Raw genomic sequence first — 20,841 nt, 5'->3', positions numbered from 1 at the left:
TCCAGCTGATCCAGATGTACTGACATAGCTAAGTCAATTTCGTCCTATTCTTGATGGGAAAGATGGAAGGATCAGTCAACAACAAATTTGAAAATCGCAGAAGGGAGTAGTGACTGCATGTCATCTATTCTATTTGCAGGGGAAGTGCTTAGTTGGGGGACTTCTTTTCCATAATAATAAAATATGTTCAGCTGGTAGCCCTATGTGGAGACTACATAACTACTCAACTAAGACCTGCAGTTACTGTACTAGGCAAAGAGAAGTCTTTCAGCACCAACTATCTTTGCTATTCTGATTTTTTGATTGATAAGGTATATCACAAAAACCGCCAAGAACCCAAATATTATGCCCATGTTCCCTGTCCTCGCCTGCTTAGTAGCCATAAAACACCCAATCCTTAACTGCACATTGAGCCTGATTTATTAAAGCTCTCCAAGGCTTGAGAGGATACACTTCCATCAGTGATAGCAAATGTTTTGAATCCTGTACTAAATGTATTCCAGGTTTGCTGGATCACCCAGCTTCACTGATGAAAATGAATCCTCTCCAGCCTTGGAGAGCTTTAGTAAATTAGCCCCATGTCAGATATCATATCCAGGTTGGTATAAGTTGGTATAGGTTGGTATGTAAAGTACCCTTAGAGGGTACTTTACATAGTACTTTCTTCCATGAAATAATGAACCCCAAATGCTTTGTGTGATGACTAATATTTGTTGTGTCTTTTGTATTCTTTAGGGACCCAGGGGCCCTCCTGGTGAACAAGGAGCAAAAGTAAGACCAGCACTCATTTCTTCATTTTCACATTTTATCTGTTAATGTTTATATACATATATAATTTTTTTTAATTATATATATAAATATATTATATATATTTATATATAAATATAATATATATATATATTATATTTTTTATTATTATATATATATTATATATTCCAGTGTAACTAAGCAGGGTCTCTACAAATCTGTTGGTAACACTAAATTGCAGCTTTAGAAGCAGAGTGGCACCTCTGTAAATCCTATAACTTTAATCTTTTACTTCTTTGTTTGCCAACAGGGTGACCGAGGACTGCCTGGCCAGGATGGTGAACCTGGAATCAAGGTGACTAAAAGAACAATTGATAAATATGTTTTAAAAATTTAATTCCTAACAAGTGACCACACATAAATGCCAGAAGGGTTGTTAGTTCCAGATGTTCAGCTCTCGTACAATTACACATTATATTTTAATATTATTCTGCTTCACCAAGAACAGTTTAGGAATTGTAGATTTATCCTTAAAGTGCACACGTTCATGAATTAGTAAGATTTATATTGTTTAATTACATTGCTTCTACACTTAATCATGTTTTCAAAATCTTATATGCTGGGTCAGCTCATGCACACCACACTCTTTTTGTATTTATCGATGGATGTGATCCATGGCATATATGGTGAAACTCATAAAAGTATTGTCTGGAGACCGTGGCACAAATGCTCATGAAGGCCAAACAGTTTAAACTTTGCTGGATTTGTAAGTATAAGGCTGTCAGAAGACACATTCTATTGGATGACAGCTCTCTAGGCTGTGCTATGACAGTGAATTGTTAGGGAATGCAAAATCACAATTCACACGAATCAGGAAAGGAGAGATGATGTCATCAATGTAGACTAACGAGCACTCCCTACAGTCCTGCACATTCAATACAGGTATAGTTAGGGTGATATTTCCATTTTTTTTCACCAGAATAGATGAAGATTCTTACAGAACACAGAACATATTAAAGCAATGGCATTAAAAAAAATTGACTGTAATTACACTTTAGGTAATGCCCACGCCACCATACTGCATGAGGTTACAGAGTGATACATTTAAGCAGAAGATTTATTACCCGTTTCATTTTTACAGGGTGAACGTGGTCCTCAAGGTTTCCAAGGTCTCAAGGTCAGTAAAATGTATTCACCTTATCTTCTTATCTATATACATGGGACATCTTTAGATAGGCCATGGCTGAAAATGTATGAAAGAAGATCATTGAAACAAAATGTGCACGTTCTCTATGGATAAACTAGTCTAAAGCATAGTGAATAATAAACTGTAAACTTCTTTTTTAAACTTTATTTAGAGATTACATAAAATGTGTCTAAAAATAAAGAGAGTGGATAAAGGGATTAGTCACCAGAATTGGCCCTTGCTCTCCCTGCAGCTTGTATTTTCCACAATACTGACTCCCAATTCCTTGTTCTGCAATGTGTTTCTCCATTGAGGCAGACATCTTAGTAGAGGCTGGACTTTGCTTTCTTGTGTAGAAGTAGCCCCCTTAATGACTGTTGTGGTAAAGATCAAGAGGCAGCAGTAGAGGTTTAGAAAGTATTGATCCGCAGAATGCATGAAGCAGAAGCAGGGAGATTCTTGTATTGCAAGTCCTTAGGTACACCTTCCTGTCCAGCAAGGAGAACAGTGAGCAGCACAGTGCAAACATCTCTAAATCTCAATCCAAATCTGGGAAATATTGGAAGTCAAAGGTAGCAGTGCCTTATAGAATCTCACACTGTTGCTATACAGCTAAGAAGCTAAAAGTACGGGAGTTCCTAGGCACAGGAAAAGCACTACTATTTTTTAGGAGGAATTTAGCTGAGGGACAATGCACAGCAGCACAATGCACAGCACACTGTACCACATGGATGGTAATCAACTTTTAGGTTGGTTGTTTTATACCAATCGTTTCATATGTTTTTTTTTTTTTTACTAATATGGTCAAAGAATCTTCTATCACTAGCCATGAGAAAAGTTATGTATGCTATTGTTACATTTTAGGGAACTCCGGGGCAAAATGGTCAACCAGGATCACCAGGACCTGCAGTAAGTCTCTTGTTGCTAATATTTATTTTAACAAAAATAGTCATTCAGGAATTATTTTACTACTATTCAGGTCAGTTTCATCTGTCTTTAGACTGAGCCACATATTATATTGTGATTGTAATTTCTGTTACAAATTTAAACCTAGAACAGTGTTTCCCAACCAGTACTGTGATCTATGAATATAGTAATTATAGCAGGGGTTCCCTAAGACCTGTTTTTTCAAGGGTTCCTCTATGTTAAAGAGGTCGAGAACAATTCAATTGACAAGAAACTGGGCTCAGAACCTACTAGTAACTTTTTGTGCACTTTTCTTCACAGGGACCTATAGGGCAACAAGGTCTCAGAGGTGAAAAGGTAAGTAACTTATTTGCAAGATAATATTTACTCTTTATCCTATTTAGCTTTTTCTTTGATGAGCACAGAGATTTCATATAAGCACTTAATTCTTTTATTTATATAGTGGTAACTTATGGCTGTAAATGGTACAAAAATGTTCTGCAACAATCCGGGGGCGTGGGTCCTCAGGGGGTTGGCCACTGGCCACTCTTCCAGGAAGATTGGTATCAGCCTGATGGTATTCTTTTAGTTCTGACACCTGATCACCATTATTGCATGATGGATAGCTGGAGCAAATACTAGTTTAAAAGGACCCATTGTGCAAAGAAATACGTTTTCCCTTGCACCCAACTTCACTAACCACCAATGCACTTTTAGAATTAGCTTTCAGCATCCATGTATCGCTCGTGTTTCTGCAGAGCACCAGTGCACCATCAGTGTTTTAGCTGAGCACCAATGGGACTCTTAGTGTATTAGCTGAGCACTATTGCACCCATAACAACTTCTTTTTATGGATCCATTATGTGCACTCTAGGAATAGTTCGGTAATTAGGTGCCAAACCAATCACTGGATTGTGAGAAAACAAATAGAAAGAAATGCATCGGTGACTATGGCACTCTGATTCAGAAGAGAAATGGTGGGTGGGGGGTTTAGTCCCCAAAATCAGGAATGTCTCACCCATTGGCACTTCCATAGGAAGCTGATGCTGAGTGCACAGGAGTGGCAAACTATACCGCAGGTAAACCTGTTTGTGCGCAGCTTAGGCTATGTTGTGGTTCTTCCTCCAAAGGAGGAAAAGCAACCTTGTGGCCAAAACCGACTTATCATTTTCTGAATCCACAGCACAATCACCCCCAGCTCCAGATATATATGATTTAAGAAAACAAGGTATTTAGATTGGTTTTAGATATGATTTGAAAACAGTTATTATAGAATAATTTCAACAAGCTGAAGCACATCTTGAACCCTACTTGTTGGAGAACAGATAAGAAGAAAATAAATCAAAGTATTAGAGAACAGGTCACGCAGTCTCCCTGGTAACATTGAATCTGTTGTATTCTGACAGTTTTAATTAGAATCTCATGTGTTGTGTGAGTTTTAGGGTTGGTGAAGATTAAAGTGCTGAATGACTGTCTCAAACACTTCTCACTGTGTGTATCTTCCTTTGGGTGCAAATTTAGGGTGACCAGGGGGCTCCCGGCGAGCCAGGCCGAGTGGTGAGTAAATACAGTCATTTCACTCTACAGTATTGTAATGCTTATCACCATCTCTTACTGATGTTTTCTGTACATTTTACAGATCTCCGTAGCACCAGGGATGAAAGGTGATAAGGTAAGAAAAAACAGATTTTAGGCTTCGTATGCACACAATCTATATTTACCAAATGATTTTTTAAATGATAACAAAAATGCATTAGAATATATATATATATATATATATATATATATATATATATAAATATATATATATTTCTTTAGAAAATCAACTGCTATAGATCCTTAACTGCTGTTTACCCTGAAGATCATACAATAATAAAGACAGATTTCAATGTCCCAATATAAATCCAAATTTTAGGTTTATTTTTGGCAGTTTTTGCTCCCAAAAGATTTCCTGTAAAGGAAACCAAATGCTCCAATAACCCATGTTGGACTCCCACTAGGTCCCACCCATGTATCATAGTATCCCTGGTGGAATTTTTAAAAAATTAAGGCTCAAGCTGTTTTTGACCCCATCATATCACCAGGCAGAGCTACCAGAACCTTCTCAAACTGTTTTGCTCAATTGTGCATTATTTAATGCTGCCAACCTGGTTAGGATTCTCAGTGACTTCAATGGGATTTGCAGTAAAAAGAAATTTGGGAAGGTTACAAAATGTTTGTTGCCATGAGAACACATGGCTGCACAAGACTTCTCTAGTAACTTGCTAGGAAATCTGGGGTATCAGCAACTGAAAAGTTTAGTTAAATTAAAAGCTGAGTGGAGCTTAAAGATTAGATATGGCTCAATATCAAGGGGAAGGGGGGGGGGGGGGGGCTGAAAAACTTTCCAATTTAGGGTTACAGAGAAGAGTGCAACTGTACTTAGGAAACAATATTGGTATCTTTCTTGTATTTACCAACAGGGTGATCGAGGTTTTCAAGGACCAGAGGGGCCAAAAGGCTCCAGAGGAGAACCAGGAGAGAAAGGAGAAAGGGTGAGTACTGACTTGTATTGTCCCTGTTAACATAGTGTCCAAAAGTTTTACAAAGTAACACAATTCTGTTACATGTGTTTTTTAGAAATCCTGAAAACAATTAAATTAGTCTGTGCCCCAGAGGAACTTAAAATCCATCACCTATCTTAGTTTAATAGTAACACATATACTACAACTAGTTTGATCATAAGCCATATAAAAAAATGTAAAATCGTTTATTTGGTTCATATCAGGAAGGAAGAATGTCGACTTATCAGCAGACAAAAAAAAATTGTTATCTAAAATGAGCTCTATATACAGCATGATATAAACATGATAATTAAGGTCATGCTTCTTTACCTGAGTGTTCTTTTTTTATGACTAGGGTGCTCAAGGCTTTGGTAATCCTGGTCAGCCAGGAGCCAAAGGTGAACCAGGAGAGAGGGTAAGTCTACAGTGCATTTTCTCCATCTCACTCCTATGATGTTGTAATGGTTAAATTGCTGGTGTTTCAGAATGGATTGGAAAGTACCGGTAAATGAAGCTGCATCCATTAGTTACCCATCATACCTTTCATCAGTCAAGAGAAACATAAAGGACTGCTGATCTGTAGCTAAAGGTTCCCCATAGTTTGTGCTTTGCATTTGAATAACCATGTTTGTGAACCATTTCTGGAAATCATATCTCAAAATGGAAATTTTTTGAATAGCTTTGCTTTGAAAATTTCGAACAGAAGTATTTAATATAATGTTTCTATTTTACTTTAGGGTCCTATGGGTCTAGTTGGAAGGGCAGGTGCAAAGGTAGGTCTACTTGTGTATAGAAAATATATAATTATGATTTAAAAATGTTCCTAATTTAATATATATCATCTTTATTCAAATTCTTCACTAATTTTACTAGGTTATTGATTCTATTTTATCAGATACCTAAAATCCAGATCTCTTGGATACCCCTCCATAAAATTACTTTTCATGCTTTTGTTGGTACCTACAGTGAATATATTTAAAATGCAATAAAAGTGAGTTTCACAGAACATTCACAAGTAGCAAATTAAGCATTGTCATAAAGCTGGAAGATTCACCTGTAGTAAATATTGGGTGAATGTTAGATTGAGTTATTTGCTGGTGCTGTTGTATAGCCCTTTTCGAACACAAACCAATAATGTGGTTGTTAACCCAGGGAGACCCTGGAGACCCAGGACAGAATGGAGAACCTGGAAAATCTGGTCCACCAGGACCAGCTGGACCTCGTGGTAAGGAAGGAGAAAGAGGAGAGAAAGGAAACGACGGTACTCCGGTAAGCTTTCACTTCTCTAAAATGCTGCTTTTCAATTTCTGTCTCCAATTTGCCAATCACATTCAGTTTACAGTTTACAAGTATTACCTACAAAGCACTCCAATTTGTCCCATCCATACATTTCCTAATTTCCAGGCCTTTTCTTTAAGTGCAATCAAATTACTTTCTCCTTTGGTTCACTTCCCTATCCTACAATTTGGTCTTCCCACAAACTTCCTTCTATCTCTGGAATTGGGTGCTCACCAACTCTTCAAATCATGTAAATCACCTAAAAACTCTTTAGATAATCCTCTAATCTGATGCAAGATATTATCTTCTGTCGCTGATCCAGCACTGCTTCCTCTTCCACTGCTTGAAAAGATTTAGTGTCACCTAATACAAAGCCTTTTATTCCCATAACCTCTTCTTTTAACTTTCATCCCATTAAATTGTAAGCTTGCATTGTCAAACTTTTCCATTGCTTACAAGTATAGCAAATATTACTTAAATCAAACTGAATGGTGAAACTGAAGGAGGAAAAAGTTGTCGTATTATTTAGGTATTGGTATTACAAACACAATGATTTTAGGGTTTTAAAAGAACATAAAGTCTTTGCATATTTTTAGTAAAGGGCTTACTATTTTTTCATTGTTTCTCTCATTTCCAGGGTGAATCTGGAACCCCAGGAAGTCCTGGAGAGAGGGGTCTAAGGGTAAGAACCAACATTACAATATAACTGCTTTATTAAACAAAAACTTAGGAATCCAAAACCGATAACATTGGATTCTCTCTCATGATTGAAGTTAGGAAAGATCTGCTGTCCTAGAATGATTTATTCCAATATTAGGAGCTACTAGGGAACATCTAGACCCAAAGCTCAATAGTTTGATTCCTCTTCCCAGAGGTTTGAATGCAATATTGCAAATGTTTCATTCATTCTTTAATATGATGGTTATCCAATAGACTTTAGTTTGGGCATTATTTTATGTTTCCATCAAATAAGACATGGTATTTTTTTCCAGGGTCCTCCAGGGATGAGAGGCATCTCAGGAGAAAAGGGAGACCCAGGGGAGCCAGGAGAAGATGGAAGGAATGTAAGTATATAAAAAATCTTGTGTTATATGTATTATATCATTTTTACGAAAATAATTTCACATTTGTATAAAGCAAACAGAGAACACTGAGCCAGAAAAGCTCACACTCTAATGTTCCTTTTATCATGAGGGTTTGCACGTAAACTATGTTGGGAAAGTATTTCCACTGGGAAACTTTAGGTCTCTCATTAAAAGCCAGGAACATCTATTATTTGCCAGCATGGTGGTTTATACCCAATGGCTCTTTTCTTTATGTCAGATTATCTTTATTATCAGTTTATATTTAATTATACATTTTTACTTGGCAGTATTATTCCAGAGACATTTAGGAAGTTTCAATAACAAATCACCATCTTTATGTTCTTCGTTTTCCAAGGGAAGCCCTGGACAGCCTGGTAGTAAAGGTGAACGCGGTGACACGGTACGTATTTCATCCCAAAAAGGCCTGTATTGGCAAAACATTGGGAATGTAATATCTTGTTGTAGGTTACATTGGTTAATTAAAAGTGAGTCTTAACCTAAAACATTTATACACTGTGATCCAACCTCATGGATATGACTGCAACTCAATCATTGAGCAATATTGCAGGGTAATCAGTAAGCCAGGCTGTCAAGTTTTCTATACTCCGATGGATAATCTAAATAGAATCTGCTGTTGTTTATTAGTGTGAGCACCTATAGGCATTGTAGACCTGTAGTCAAGAAAATGACCAATCAGGGTATGGTATCTCTCTCACTGAACTTCTCGATTATATAAGCATAAATATGATTGGTCAGGTGACCCAGAAACTGTCAATAGTTGCATTAGCCCCCCATGTCTAAACAATCTCCAATATGTATGGTCATCATAAAGCTGCAATGCAAATTACAATTTGATTGTAAAGGCTCAGAGAGAGAAATCTGGGAGAATCAATGGGTCTTTAGTTTTTTGGGTGCATTTTTTCTACCTTGCACATGAAGAGCTGCAGCAATACAGTAGTCATATCATATCCTTTCCCAACCCAGCATAACACATACCCTTAACATTTTTAAAAAGTTGAAGATGCTTTAGAGTAGAGTGTTTTATGCCTTTTGTACTTGATCGTGCCTGCAGAATTCCAACCAAAAAGCACAATTTTTTTATTATTAGAGGCCCCTTAAAAAACCTGTTGAATCAGTTTCTAATCTGTAATACTTCCATACGACTTAGTTCTAAAAAAATTGTACAAAGAAACTGCACAGTGTATAGCTGGATTTTTTACTAATCAGCAAATAATGTTTTTTGCACCCTCAGGGCCCTCAGGGACCACAAGGACCACCGGGGAAATCAGTAAGATTGGTTTATTCACATTTAAAGCTATTTAGACCATAACACAATCTCTTTCTGGATCTTTTCTATTATGATTATGTCTACCAGGTTACTGTGTTCTTTGTGTTATTAATATCATGTAGTTGTCATTTTTACTTTATTATCATTTTTTTAAAGCTGGTATATAGTCTTGGCTGTTTCTAAATATATTATATTTATTTCTTCAAGCCTTCTGTGGATGCTTTAGTTGCTGGGCTGAAAGGAGATAAGGTAAATAGCCATATATTAGGGGGTGAAAATATTCCCTCTAAAGTTTCTTGAAACAAAAGTAGGATTTCATAAATATTTTAAATATTTTTTATCCTTATTTTATATTTTAATTGTTAGCATGTCTTCCAGACACTCACTTTTACCCATTTTTTTTTAGGGAGATGACGGAGACCCTGGAGAACATGGGATGAAAGGTCAGAAGGGTGAATCTGGTCAGAGTGGTCTCCCTGGAGAGAGGGTAAATATGACATTCAATAATCTCAGTGATCATTTTGATGGTCCTATAAACAACCAATTATGCTTGGAAAATACCATTAGGATAAAAAAAAATGGCAGCGCTATGCTTCTGGAAGCCAGTTTGTGCTGTAAAATAACATTTGTAAGAACTTAATTCAAAACAGGAATGTTAACATTTAAAGCATATCACCAGGCAAAGCCTTTTTTCAGTTTTGGAATAAGCAGGGGTAAAAATTGAGAATTTGTAGGGGTTTTGTTGCTTTTTTCTGCAGTCACTGGGGAAATTTCTTGTTTGGTCACTTGCAGATGTGTTGGATTCTGCTGCACGGTAGGGCTTGTACCTGACGTCACTAGGCAAAGCCTTCAACAACAAAGTGAAGTTGTGATCATAGAGGCTTTTCTAATAGAAGGCATCCTAAGAGGAGATTTAGACCTGCTCTATGATCGAGCTATCCCACGTGGCTTCTCATGTAGAATGTTCTTGTGCAAAGCAGAGCAGAGAAGTCCATTCCAAAATTTCCTTCTGGTTAGATTTTTGCATCCCTGAAATCCACTAGCTGGAAGGACAGTATTGTCAGTCTCACCTAGGTGCTATGGGCAGGGTATGAGGGTACAGTAAATACATATTTAGGTATGGTTCATTTTGGGAAGGGAAGGGGGGACAGAAGGCGTAAGGTGACTTTTCATCTTAGCGGAAGGACCACTTTTAACCATAACCCAAGCTGGATGCAAACTCATTAATTAGTTGGGTATAAACATTCTAGATAGAATTTTGTAAATATTTTTAAATATGAGTTACCCACCTTTTACCAAAAATGCATGTGCTATTCACATTGGATTAAATTAGAAATAAATAGAAAAAACATTGATAAAACTTGATAGTTTCATTAAAACCAATGTGAAAAATGTGTACATTTGGGGTAAAAGTTTAGGTAATTTGGGGGAAAAACACCTGATGGTAGTGACTACCTATGGCAGTTAAATATTATATGATTTGGTTATTGGAAATATATATAAGTTTGAAAATAATAATGGAAAATTAACAAAATTGAACGGTATACTCAGCATTGGGCATCAAATCAAAGTCCAATAATTTAATTCTTTTTTTTTCATTTAGGGTATTGAAGGACCCAGGGGACCTCCAGGAAATCGGGTGAGTTTGATTAATTTTTTGGATGAATCACCTCAAATCGCTGATTTTTTAAAAAGAAAATGTCATAAAGTTGCTGCAAAAAATGGGCAAGATCAGAGACCCAGAAATAATTGTATAATTTAAAAATATAAAAAACTTCAATGGATAAATAAAAAAACAGTTAAAAATGTTAAATTTAAATTCCATGATATATTTGCAATGTCAAAATTTCCTTGCTTTTTAGGGGGACCCTGGAGATCGTGGGGCTCCTGGCGATAAGGTGAGCAGGATAATATTTACTGCCAAAAGGCATCTACAGGGGGGTTTGTGAGTGTGTACCTAATGATTATTTTGGGTAATATTGGCATCAAGAAGAATTCCCAATGAGACTACCTGCATTTGGCTGAAGCAGTGTTTCCAGGAATTCAGTTCAGGTTCTGAACTTAAAATTAGTAATAAGGATTAACAATTAACTGCATAGCCCAATATTATAAAATATTGCAAAAATTTGCTTACATTAAGAAATGATGTACAAATTTGGGAAGTTCTTTTTCCTTTTCTTAAATCACTATTAGAAGAAGAAATGGTATAATAATAATAAATGTGAATTGATTATAATCTAAATAATGGTTATTTGCAACCTTGTGTTGGGATTGGAGCCCCGCTGGTGTCCTTCATTCCACCGGATCCTGTGCAAATGACATCCAGATTCCCAGTGGCATGAAGTGCATTGGCTGGAGCTATGAGCAGCGTTTTCCAGCAATGACAGATGACCTCTGCCAACTCTGATCATGTAAATAGCCAATAAGATATTTTTTATTGTTTCTTTTAGGGAGATCGTGGACCTCCAGGAAGTGATGGAAGAAATGGACTTGATGGGAAACCTGGGCAGCCAGGACCAACGGGACTGAGGGTGGGTGAAAAAATCCTATACTTCTCAACTCAAACCTCACAATGTAGGGTAGTTCTAAGCCTGGGGTATCAGTGGGGTCTGTCTGCATAAATACTAAAAACAATGGGGTTGAGTTAGGTAGATTTTTAAAAGTATATAAAGCCAAATCCCAAAGGCGAGGTCTTGAGATTATTTTATTTATTAAATATTACTTATGTATGTATTTTATGTTTGTTTTTTCCTGTTTTCAATACATATTAAATGTTTCCTATTGATTATTTATTTTTAGTTCCTTATATATTTATTCTAGAGATTGGCTGATTACTCCATGAATATATTTATCACTTTATATATATTATTATTATTATTAATCAGTATAATCGAGAAATTAATTTTAGACAATATTTTTGTGAAAGGGGTGTATTTTATAGAAAATGTATTGGAAAAAAATATAAGGGCTGTCTGAGGCTATTTTCTTGGGAATCTACATCAGATGTTAAAAAGAAAAATGCTGAACCCTTTTACAGCCCACTGTATCGCTGACTGCCCCTTCTAAAATTCTAAAGGAGTTTAGAAGGAATCTGAACGTAGAGCAGACAGTTGGCAGTGCAGCAGGTTCCGGACAGACCTCTATGTATATATTTTTTCACTTGGGATCAAATTTTGGTCCTAATAGTATGGACACTCTACGGTTACTATATTTTGTTTTTTCTCCACCATCCACTCTTCTTTCTCAAATAACTTACCAGTCTCTACCCACCTTGAGAAAGCCTATTGGTGAAACGCATTGGGAAAGAGACAACCCCAACTTCATCTGTAACTTTTTACTATGATATTCCACCCACTGGAACAGAGGACTAAACTAGAAGAATTTTGTATTGTATAGGCAGAATAACCCCACCGCCAACATAGTAACATGTAAATAATGGATACTATGTTTTTTTAAATAATGTACATTGTTTAACTGGAAGGAATCGCCTTGCTATATTTGTTACACACAATATATAATCATTTGCCAAAGAAAACCCCTGCTATTCTCCTCTTTTCTTTAAATTTGTTAATTATATTCAATAGGGGTTGGCAGATAATATCCTTATAGGACGAGAGACCAACACCCACTATTTTCTAATTTATGGTAAATCCTTCACTACTCTTAAGATCGAATAGAATATTAAATGGACAAAAAAAACTAAAACTAGAGGAAATAGGTGCTCTAGACACATTTTTGCAACACAGCTTTTCCACATTTTTGCATAAATTTCACCCCTTGCAAAAATACAATTTTCGCATCCGAAATTTTGCAAAAAAGAAACTTTCCAAATCACCTGATCATTGTTTATTCTTTCATTTATGCCATTTTGAAAAAGAGTTTATTATATTGACTTGAATATACCTTGTATACTTGGATATGTATACATCAGTTTAATAATATTTTGCACAGGTGTATATAAAATAAGATGCACAGAATAAGGAGAAAAAATGTTGTCGAAAATAAATAGAAAATGTTGCCATGTCTGGTCCTTAACTCTTTATGTTACAATTTCTTTTAGGGTGACGCAGGAAAACAAGGCGAGCCTGGGAGAGATGTAAGTATATCAATGTAAATTAAAATTAAATGTGATTGGATAAGCTGTATCCCCTGACACCCTCAAATATTTGGAAGTCCCAGCATCTCCAGAGAACTGGAAACATTATTTACTTTCCAGATATCTTAAGCCCCAGTGATATTATTGATGGAGGTCCAGAACACAATTACTGGAAGAGCACTGGTGACAACAAAGGAAAGGGAATTTATTCCATACATAATGGAGTCACTGGAATTGTGTATTTGGGCAATTGTTTGTTTCTAATGGATTTGGGAAAGAAAGCCAAACTTCTGTTCAATGATCTCTTGCATGTAGGCCATGTAGGCATTTTAAGCAAGAGTGCTACATAGACGTTTTAAAGCAAGTTCCAATATATGTGCCAATATAAAAAGAAAACCTAATTTTACTTGGAAAGAGTCCTATATAAAGCCAACATTACCCTTGAAATATAGCATTGTGTTGTAGCATTAACCCATTTATCAAATGTTTTCCAATTTTAGGGACTTCCAGGACTTCGGGGAGAACAAGGACCTCCAGGCCCAGTTGGACCAGCAGGTCCTCCAGGGGTAGCGGTAAGCAGTTTGCTGCATGGTTCTGTTTTATGGGATAGTTTCTGTGTACAGCGCCCAACTCATCACCATTTATCAAGTTAAACAATGGAAATGCTTTTTGTTGTGTTCTTTAACATCAAGGCTCAGTAGTTGGTAATGAACACAATGGTAAGCATTTTTAATGGGAGCCATTGGAAACTGGAAGGCCTGCTCCCTGCAGTGTAACCCCCCTGATGAATGGTGAAGAGCTTGGTGCTGTACATTGCGGGTAGAGAAGAGGATGATGGCAGAACTTCAGATGGTGGTCCATACGGCAAAAGGAGATAAAACGATGTTGCAGAATTCAGCACATCGCTAGACCACATGGAAGGTAAATTGTGTCTTTTAAATTCTTTAAATTGCTTATATTGTTTACTTTAAAGTGAATAATACATTTATATGGGTATTTTCAATTTTTCATCTTCAAGGGTAAACCTGGAGAAGATGGCAAACCTGGTCTGAATGGTAAAAATGTAAGTAATCACTCTATAGCTATATGTTAAAATTCATAAAGTTTTTTTTTTTTATATTTATCTCCAACTATTGCTATTGGTGTTGTGCACAAGTGACAAGACCTTTTCTCTAGAGTCTATTTGCTCTAAAACCAGGGACAAAAATGGTGAACAGTTCTGACGGATGGTTAAGAGGCGTCTCTGTACCGCTCCTATAATTGCACAAGAATTCTGCATGTTCAGGGGCACTGTAATGCATCCTATCATCCTACAACCTGAATGGTTTTGTTGGGTACAATAGAGGCGTGTCAAATAGACTTTCATGGAAGTAAATACGCAGGGAAAGTTCTTAGGTCTGAATTGTCCTGTTCTTAGATGCGGCATTACAAAAGCATTAGTGGGTAGAAAAATATGAGAGGTAAAGTCTTATTCATTTATGAGATTGCACAAATGAGAATATTATTTCTGTAACAGTATCAGGATTAGCAGGGGGATATGTAGGAATTTAAAGATTGAGAATCATTAGAAAGAGGACAGTTCTACATAAGTTATGCATTTGTTGTTGAGCACTGGAGCTCAAAACTTGGGTTAGGTGTTTTGAAGTAAAATTCACCAATGGGCTTGTGTACATAAAACTTGACACCAGTTTGAGGCACTTCTAATATCTATTAGAATTTAATGCTAGGTGCATTGATCTGTAGTGCAGCACCTTTGGACCTTCAGGGGTTTGCATTGCCATTGACTTGTGCAGGAATAAACAAATCCATCTTGTGGAGCAAAAGATTATTGACATTTGCCCAAGGCCCAAGTGGCATTGGCCCAAGATTCACTTGGATTTGTTTTATAATATTATTGACACTTTATTATTCATCCATGTGTAAGAGTGATCCTCTTTAGGACTGAGGAAGTCACTTGGATTAGTGGTGAAACCAAGATCATAGAACAACTAGAAGAATTTTGTATAGTATAGGCAGAATAACCCCACCGCCAACATAGTAACATGTAAATAATGGATACTATGTTTTTTTTAAATAATGTACATTGGTTAACTGGAAGGAATCGCCTTCCTATATTTGTTACACACAATATATAATCATTTGCCAAAGAAAACCCCTTCTATTCTCCTCTTTTCTTTAAATTTGTTAATTATATTCAATAGGGGTTGGCAGATAATAACCTTATAGGACGAGAGACCAACAGCCACTATTTTCTAATTTATGGTAAATTCCTGCATTGCAATTGATTTGTGCAGGAATAAACAAATCCATCTTGTGGAGCAAAAGATTATTGACATTTGCCCACGGCCCAAACCAAGATCATAGAACATTCCCAGGTCAATGATACTTACCTCTTATTAGCCATCATTATTAATATTAATCAGAGTATATGATTCTGCCTTGTTTTAAATTTTAGGGAGAAGATGGAACTCCTGGAGAAGATGGGAGAAAGGTAACCAAAATGTGACCATACATAGTCCAACATTTAAATCAAGCTTTTGTTTATGTAGGAGATTAAGTGTAACCAATCAAATATTTCCAGTAATGCAGCAATGTATTTGCTCTTAATTAAATGACATTGCAAAAAAATGATTTATATCTCTTTCTTGGAAATAGGGTGACAAAGGTGAATCAGGACCTTCTGGTAGAGATGTAAGTTTTATTTATTGTATTACTATTTATTACTTTTTCTTTTACTTGCTTTGTATCATATTTTCATGTTTACACTAATTGACTGATCTTTAGATTCTCCATCAAGGTTATTAACTGGAAATAAATTTAGCACCAACGAAAAACAAAGTAAACATGCCGAGAATGGGCATTTCCAATTCCAATGCAATGCCCTGTATGCAAGAAATTTAAAAGATTCCATTGAAGGAATGGTAAAGATACTTTTTTTTCCCCACCAGGGTCGTGATGGAGCTAAAGGAGCTCAAGGAGACTCAGGTCCACTAGGCCCTACTGGGCCACCGGGTGTTCCTGGACAACCAGGGTTAATTGGTCCTCCAGGACAGGTGAGGTGTATGTTTACTTCTCTGTCTACCTAGTGTTATTCCAGTTCTGTATGCAGTATATAATTTTTGGTCTAAAATAGAATAAAAATCTGAATCTGATTATTTGTTGTGTGGAGCAATAAAATGTATTTCTTTTGTTTTTCTTTTACATTATCAGATATCATATCCACTAATATATAAACTAGGAACCTTGGAAAGTCAGCTCTTTTCCACCACATTTATTTTTTCTGTTTTCATTGTAACTTTTTTTGCTTTACAGGGAATTCAAGGAATAGCTGGTACCCCAGGAGCTAAGGTATAGTTGTTATGTTGTAAGTTTAAGCCATTATAAACTGGTATTGTAAATACCATACTGTCAACATCTTGGATTTATTTGGTAAAACGTTAAAGTAACAATTTGTAATTTAGGATTTAATTAGAATGAAAGTAACATCATAAAAAAGATCAAAATGAAAAAAATTGAAGTTACTAGTGGCCACACCTCCGTAATATTGAGTTTGGGTGTTTTCACTAAAGGGAATGGCTAATGCTACATAATACAAAGACATAATAAACAACTGTGCCATTCCAAATACAGTTATGAGCTGGATATTCTCATCCAAAATAAGTACCTTACCTTTCAAGTGCCTATTTTGCCTAAATAGGTACGAAATTCCCACTTGTACACTCAAAATTCTCACGAAAAGCCATTGTAGAACTAGAAGCTTTTACACGCACAGAATTAAGAATTCTACAGCAGATTAATGCCTGTGGATTTGGAATAATATATCTAACAAGCTTATAAATGTAAAATATTTTATTGAATGATATTAAGGCATTTCTTTTGTAGGGGGACCGTGGAGAGATGGGGCCAAGAGGTGAACAGGTATGCACATCGTTACCTATATTGCTTAATATATTCAACACTTTCCCGTGTGCAAATTTTTGTTTGTTTGGCCACCTTAGTATAGCTCTGGGTAAATCTACCTGCAGAAATTTAGGATGAGAGGACTGTTTTGGAGCAGTCACAAAGCTCTTTATGCGGCCTGTAGCCTGGTAGGTTGCTGGAGGTTTTGAGTTTAGCCTCACATACTAATTATGAATTTAAATGTCAAATCCAAGGAGAACATTCACTTACTTCAGAAAAAACATAAGTTCTCAAAAAAAGGAAATAGTAAATAGTGGAAGTTTGACTCAAATGCACCATGGGATTCAACCCAAACCTCATCCCTAGGCTTGACCATGTAGGCGTCAGAGACAGTTATACAGATCATGACTCTGATTCCAACTGCTGATATATAAAATCATTTTAGGGTGTTTGAAACAAATGTAACGTATATATTAAATGTGTATTATCTATGGTGGATCTTGTGGGTTTTAGTTGGTAATTGCAAATTTCTTAGCCCATGGGAATATACCTAGAATTGTGTTTTAATAGTTTATGCTTTAATGACGATTCAGCGGGAACTTACAAACCTATGTTACTTTTTTGAACAGGGAAGACCCGGTGAAACAGGACAGAAGGGTGAGCCTGGAAGCACAGCAGTAAGTATTAAAGGCAAAACTTTTTTTTTTAATCAAAGAAGGACTTTAAATAAATTTATCAACTAGAGCAGAGTTTTTCAATCTTTTAACATGGATGGACCCTTGAAAACAATCTCAGGTCTTCAGGAAAGCCCTGCTATAATATATCCACCGCTCCCAGTACAAGAAGATGCTGATCATTGGAAAGAATGGCTCCTACAATGCTAGCCTTTGGGAATATTGTCACCCTTACAGGTAGCGAAAAAGATTATTGGTGTCACTTAAACTGACCTGAAAGGCACAAACTGCTCATTGCTCGAGGAACCCCCGACAACCTCTGGGGGAACCCTAGTTGAGAAATACTGACCTAGAGAATTACTTTTATTACCATAAATAGCAACAAGGGTAAGTAGGTAGAATGATCTTTTTCACAGATTTCTGGGGTTGTGGGTCCTGTTAAGGTGCCAGTAGACAAAACAGGTGGGTTTTGGGAATTGTATCTTTATATCATGGTAACCATGTCACAGTAGATTCATCCATTAATGTTTGCAATGTGCTCCTTTTTTCAGAATGTGGAGAAAGCACTTGGCATTTTGGGAATCAAGGTAAAAAACTTTTCTGTTTTTTTCTTTTTTTACATTTGAAGGATGATTAAAGAATAGGAATTCTCCAAATTAGAAATCCCACCATTAAAAAACAAAATCCCATATTCACAACTGTAAGCAGCTTTGCAAGCTCAGTAATATTTATAAAGTAACTCCACATTTTTGGAGGATGCCTATAGAATGTCAATATGCTGCAGAACTTTTCTTCGGTATGTATGTGTATGCAAAATAATTGAATCATATGCAGTGCTTTCACATTTTTCCTATATTTTGTCATTTTTATGCTTAAAGTAAAGAAAAAAGTCCAAGGAGCTTCCGAGTTCCTAATAACTGCCCCTGATCCATCATTAAGTGCCCAGGTAGTGGTTGTTTTGCCTCTGACCCTATGTATTTGCTTCCTTACTTGATAATTTTTTGCAGGTTTCAGTCCTAAAAGATTTCTCTGAGATACTTGAGGAAGGTTCAGGAATTTCTAGCCAGCGGAAAATTAAAGGAGATAAGGGAGATCATGGAGAGAAGGGAGCACCAGGTAGAGAGGTATGTATTTGACTATCCTGTTGCATTTGCAATGAGAAAATCATTGGTTCCGGGTGAACCAAAGAAGGGGAGAATTTGGACTTTAAAGTGGATGTTAGTTACATATCTTAGTAAATGAGATGAAAAAAAGCAACATTTACATTGCAAATAATTATGTGCAAGAATAAAATTTATTTAAAAAAAAAGAAGACTCTGCTCTGGATTGGATGATTAAAGTCTGCCTGACTGCTGAGAAATTTCAAATAACTTGAATAGGGTGTAGTCATTCTGACTTTAGTCATCCAATTACTTCAAGCAGAGGTTGGCTCCCCAAATATATCAAGTTTTTGGTTGTTCTCTTCCTAATAATATGAGTGAAATGTTGGGGTTTAAACATCTCTGTTGTCTTAGGGTACACTTGGATTTCCTGGAGAAAGAGGCCAGAAGGGAGACAAAGGTGACCACGGCGAACCAGGACCACAAGGGCCAACCGGACGAGCAATTGGAGAAAGAGGACCTGAAGGTCCACCAGGACCACCAGGAGACCCTGGAAAACCAGGAATTCCAGGAGTACCTGGTAGGGCAGGAGAATCGGGGGAGCAAGGGAAATCAGGAGAAAGGGTGAGTAACCATATTCAGAGAAAGGCCAAATGAGAATCTAACACTATTTTACTTCACATTTTTTAACCAAATTACTGCATTGTAAAATGCCATTAAAACTTCACTTTCTCTCTTAATTACTATGTACATGTTAACATTTCAGGGAGAAAGAGGAGAAAAAGGGGAACGAGGAGAGAGTGTAAGTTACATTGAACATTGAGTGTTGCATACAAAAATCTATTTTCATTAACAAATATTTTACTTAATATTTGCAATAATATTTATGATATGATTTTTTTATGTAGGGAAAAGATGGTCAGAGGGGACCAATTGGACCTCCAGGCCCCAAGGTAATTAAGTTATCACTGGATATTTTTATTATAAGAGAACACTAAAGTTTTGTAATGTATTTTTGTCCCATTGTATCTCATATTTAATGTCTTTACATTGCATTTTCTGTAGGGGGAAGTTGTAGAAATTATCGCTGCTGGACTTCCTGGAGAAAGAGGATTTCCAGGACCGAAAGGAATCAGGGTCAGTACGTTTGTTTACTTGAAATAAATTGTTACTATTTAACATTTGTGCATTAAGAATGAAGCTTTAATGATTGTGCTCTGTGCTTTCTTCCCAACAGGGAGACCCAGGAGAAGATGGAGGGAGAGGACCCAAAGGCGATAAGGTCTGGTTGTAGTAGTAAGTCTATAGAGAAGACCTTTACTAAGGTGTCGGTCAGTTAGCTTTGTAAAAATAATATAATCTATATAATACTCCTACTCTTCCCCAACAGGGGCTGATTGCAAAACCAAATACAGTATTCTATTGTTATATATGTTAGGTCAGTGTCACATAATTCTGTTACTGGTGTGAATTTGCCAAAAGTCCACTTCCTGATATTCAAATGTAAAAATATTGGAGTGAGGACAACAAATTCCTAAAATGGAGGCTAATTTTAAGCCCTTTCTTTAAGGATTTGTTTGTCGTCATTACAATATTTGATCATATGACAACACACCACAACCAATGTATGGTCAATTTTTAGGTAATTTTGTGCAATCAATTAAAATGCAAATTTATAACTATATTTGTTTGACTGATCTCTGGTTATAAAGATAAGCACTTGTGTACATGCTGCAAACTTTGCTTGAGCTGAAATCAATAAATGTTTTTCAAATTCTTATCTTGTAAGGTCAACAAATTAAGTTTTTTTTTCAACTGCAGCCACTATTGAACACTTCTGGAAATATAGAATAAATTCAACATTGAGGTAATGCAACATTCAAATGGGTTGCTTGACTAAGCTGGAAATCAACCCATGTATGGTCAGCTGTTAAGAAAATATGGCTTCCCAATCTATTCTTTGTTCATTATGAAAACAAAATGCTTAACCATATCTGACCATTAATGTATATCAACTGCTAAAATACTAAGTAAATCT

The 20,841-nt window shown here is 36.2% G+C and overlaps 1 protein-coding gene across 1 annotated transcript in view; it reads left to right on the top strand.

The window, feature by feature from the left end:
- Positions 1-20,841, top strand: part of COL7A1 (collagen type VII alpha 1 chain) — a gene marked incomplete in the record, with an annotated part of 99,157 nt that overhangs the window by 55,799 nt on the left and 22,517 nt on the right. The window contains 36 exon segments of the mRNA XM_072421206.1: positions 736-771; positions 1,058-1,102; positions 1,889-1,924; positions 2,798-2,842; positions 3,161-3,196; positions 4,361-4,396; positions 4,479-4,511; positions 5,302-5,373; positions 5,738-5,797; positions 6,120-6,155; positions 6,535-6,651; positions 7,298-7,342; positions 7,653-7,724; positions 8,101-8,145; positions 8,998-9,033; positions 9,241-9,282; positions 9,440-9,520; positions 10,637-10,672; positions 10,896-10,931; positions 11,484-11,564; positions 13,094-13,129; positions 13,630-13,701; positions 14,148-14,192; positions 15,585-15,620; positions 15,785-15,820; positions 16,078-16,182; positions 16,442-16,477; positions 17,012-17,047; positions 17,659-17,706; positions 18,255-18,290; positions 18,711-18,827; positions 19,218-19,427; positions 19,570-19,605; positions 19,712-19,756; positions 19,869-19,940; positions 20,041-20,085. Coding sequence (XP_072277307.1) covers positions 736-771; positions 1,058-1,102; positions 1,889-1,924; positions 2,798-2,842; positions 3,161-3,196; positions 4,361-4,396; positions 4,479-4,511; positions 5,302-5,373; positions 5,738-5,797; positions 6,120-6,155; positions 6,535-6,651; positions 7,298-7,342; positions 7,653-7,724; positions 8,101-8,145; positions 8,998-9,033; positions 9,241-9,282; positions 9,440-9,520; positions 10,637-10,672; positions 10,896-10,931; positions 11,484-11,564; positions 13,094-13,129; positions 13,630-13,701; positions 14,148-14,192; positions 15,585-15,620; positions 15,785-15,820; positions 16,078-16,182; positions 16,442-16,477; positions 17,012-17,047; positions 17,659-17,706; positions 18,255-18,290; positions 18,711-18,827; positions 19,218-19,427; positions 19,570-19,605; positions 19,712-19,756; positions 19,869-19,940; positions 20,041-20,085 — 2,037 coding nt within the window.

Source organism: Pyxicephalus adspersus, chromosome 8, assembly GCF_032062135.1.
Source record: "Pyxicephalus adspersus chromosome 8, UCB_Pads_2.0, whole genome shotgun sequence".
NCBI lineage: Eukaryota > Metazoa > Chordata > Amphibia > Anura > Pyxicephalidae > Pyxicephalus > Pyxicephalus adspersus.
This window is presented reverse-complemented; position numbering and strand designations above follow the sequence as displayed.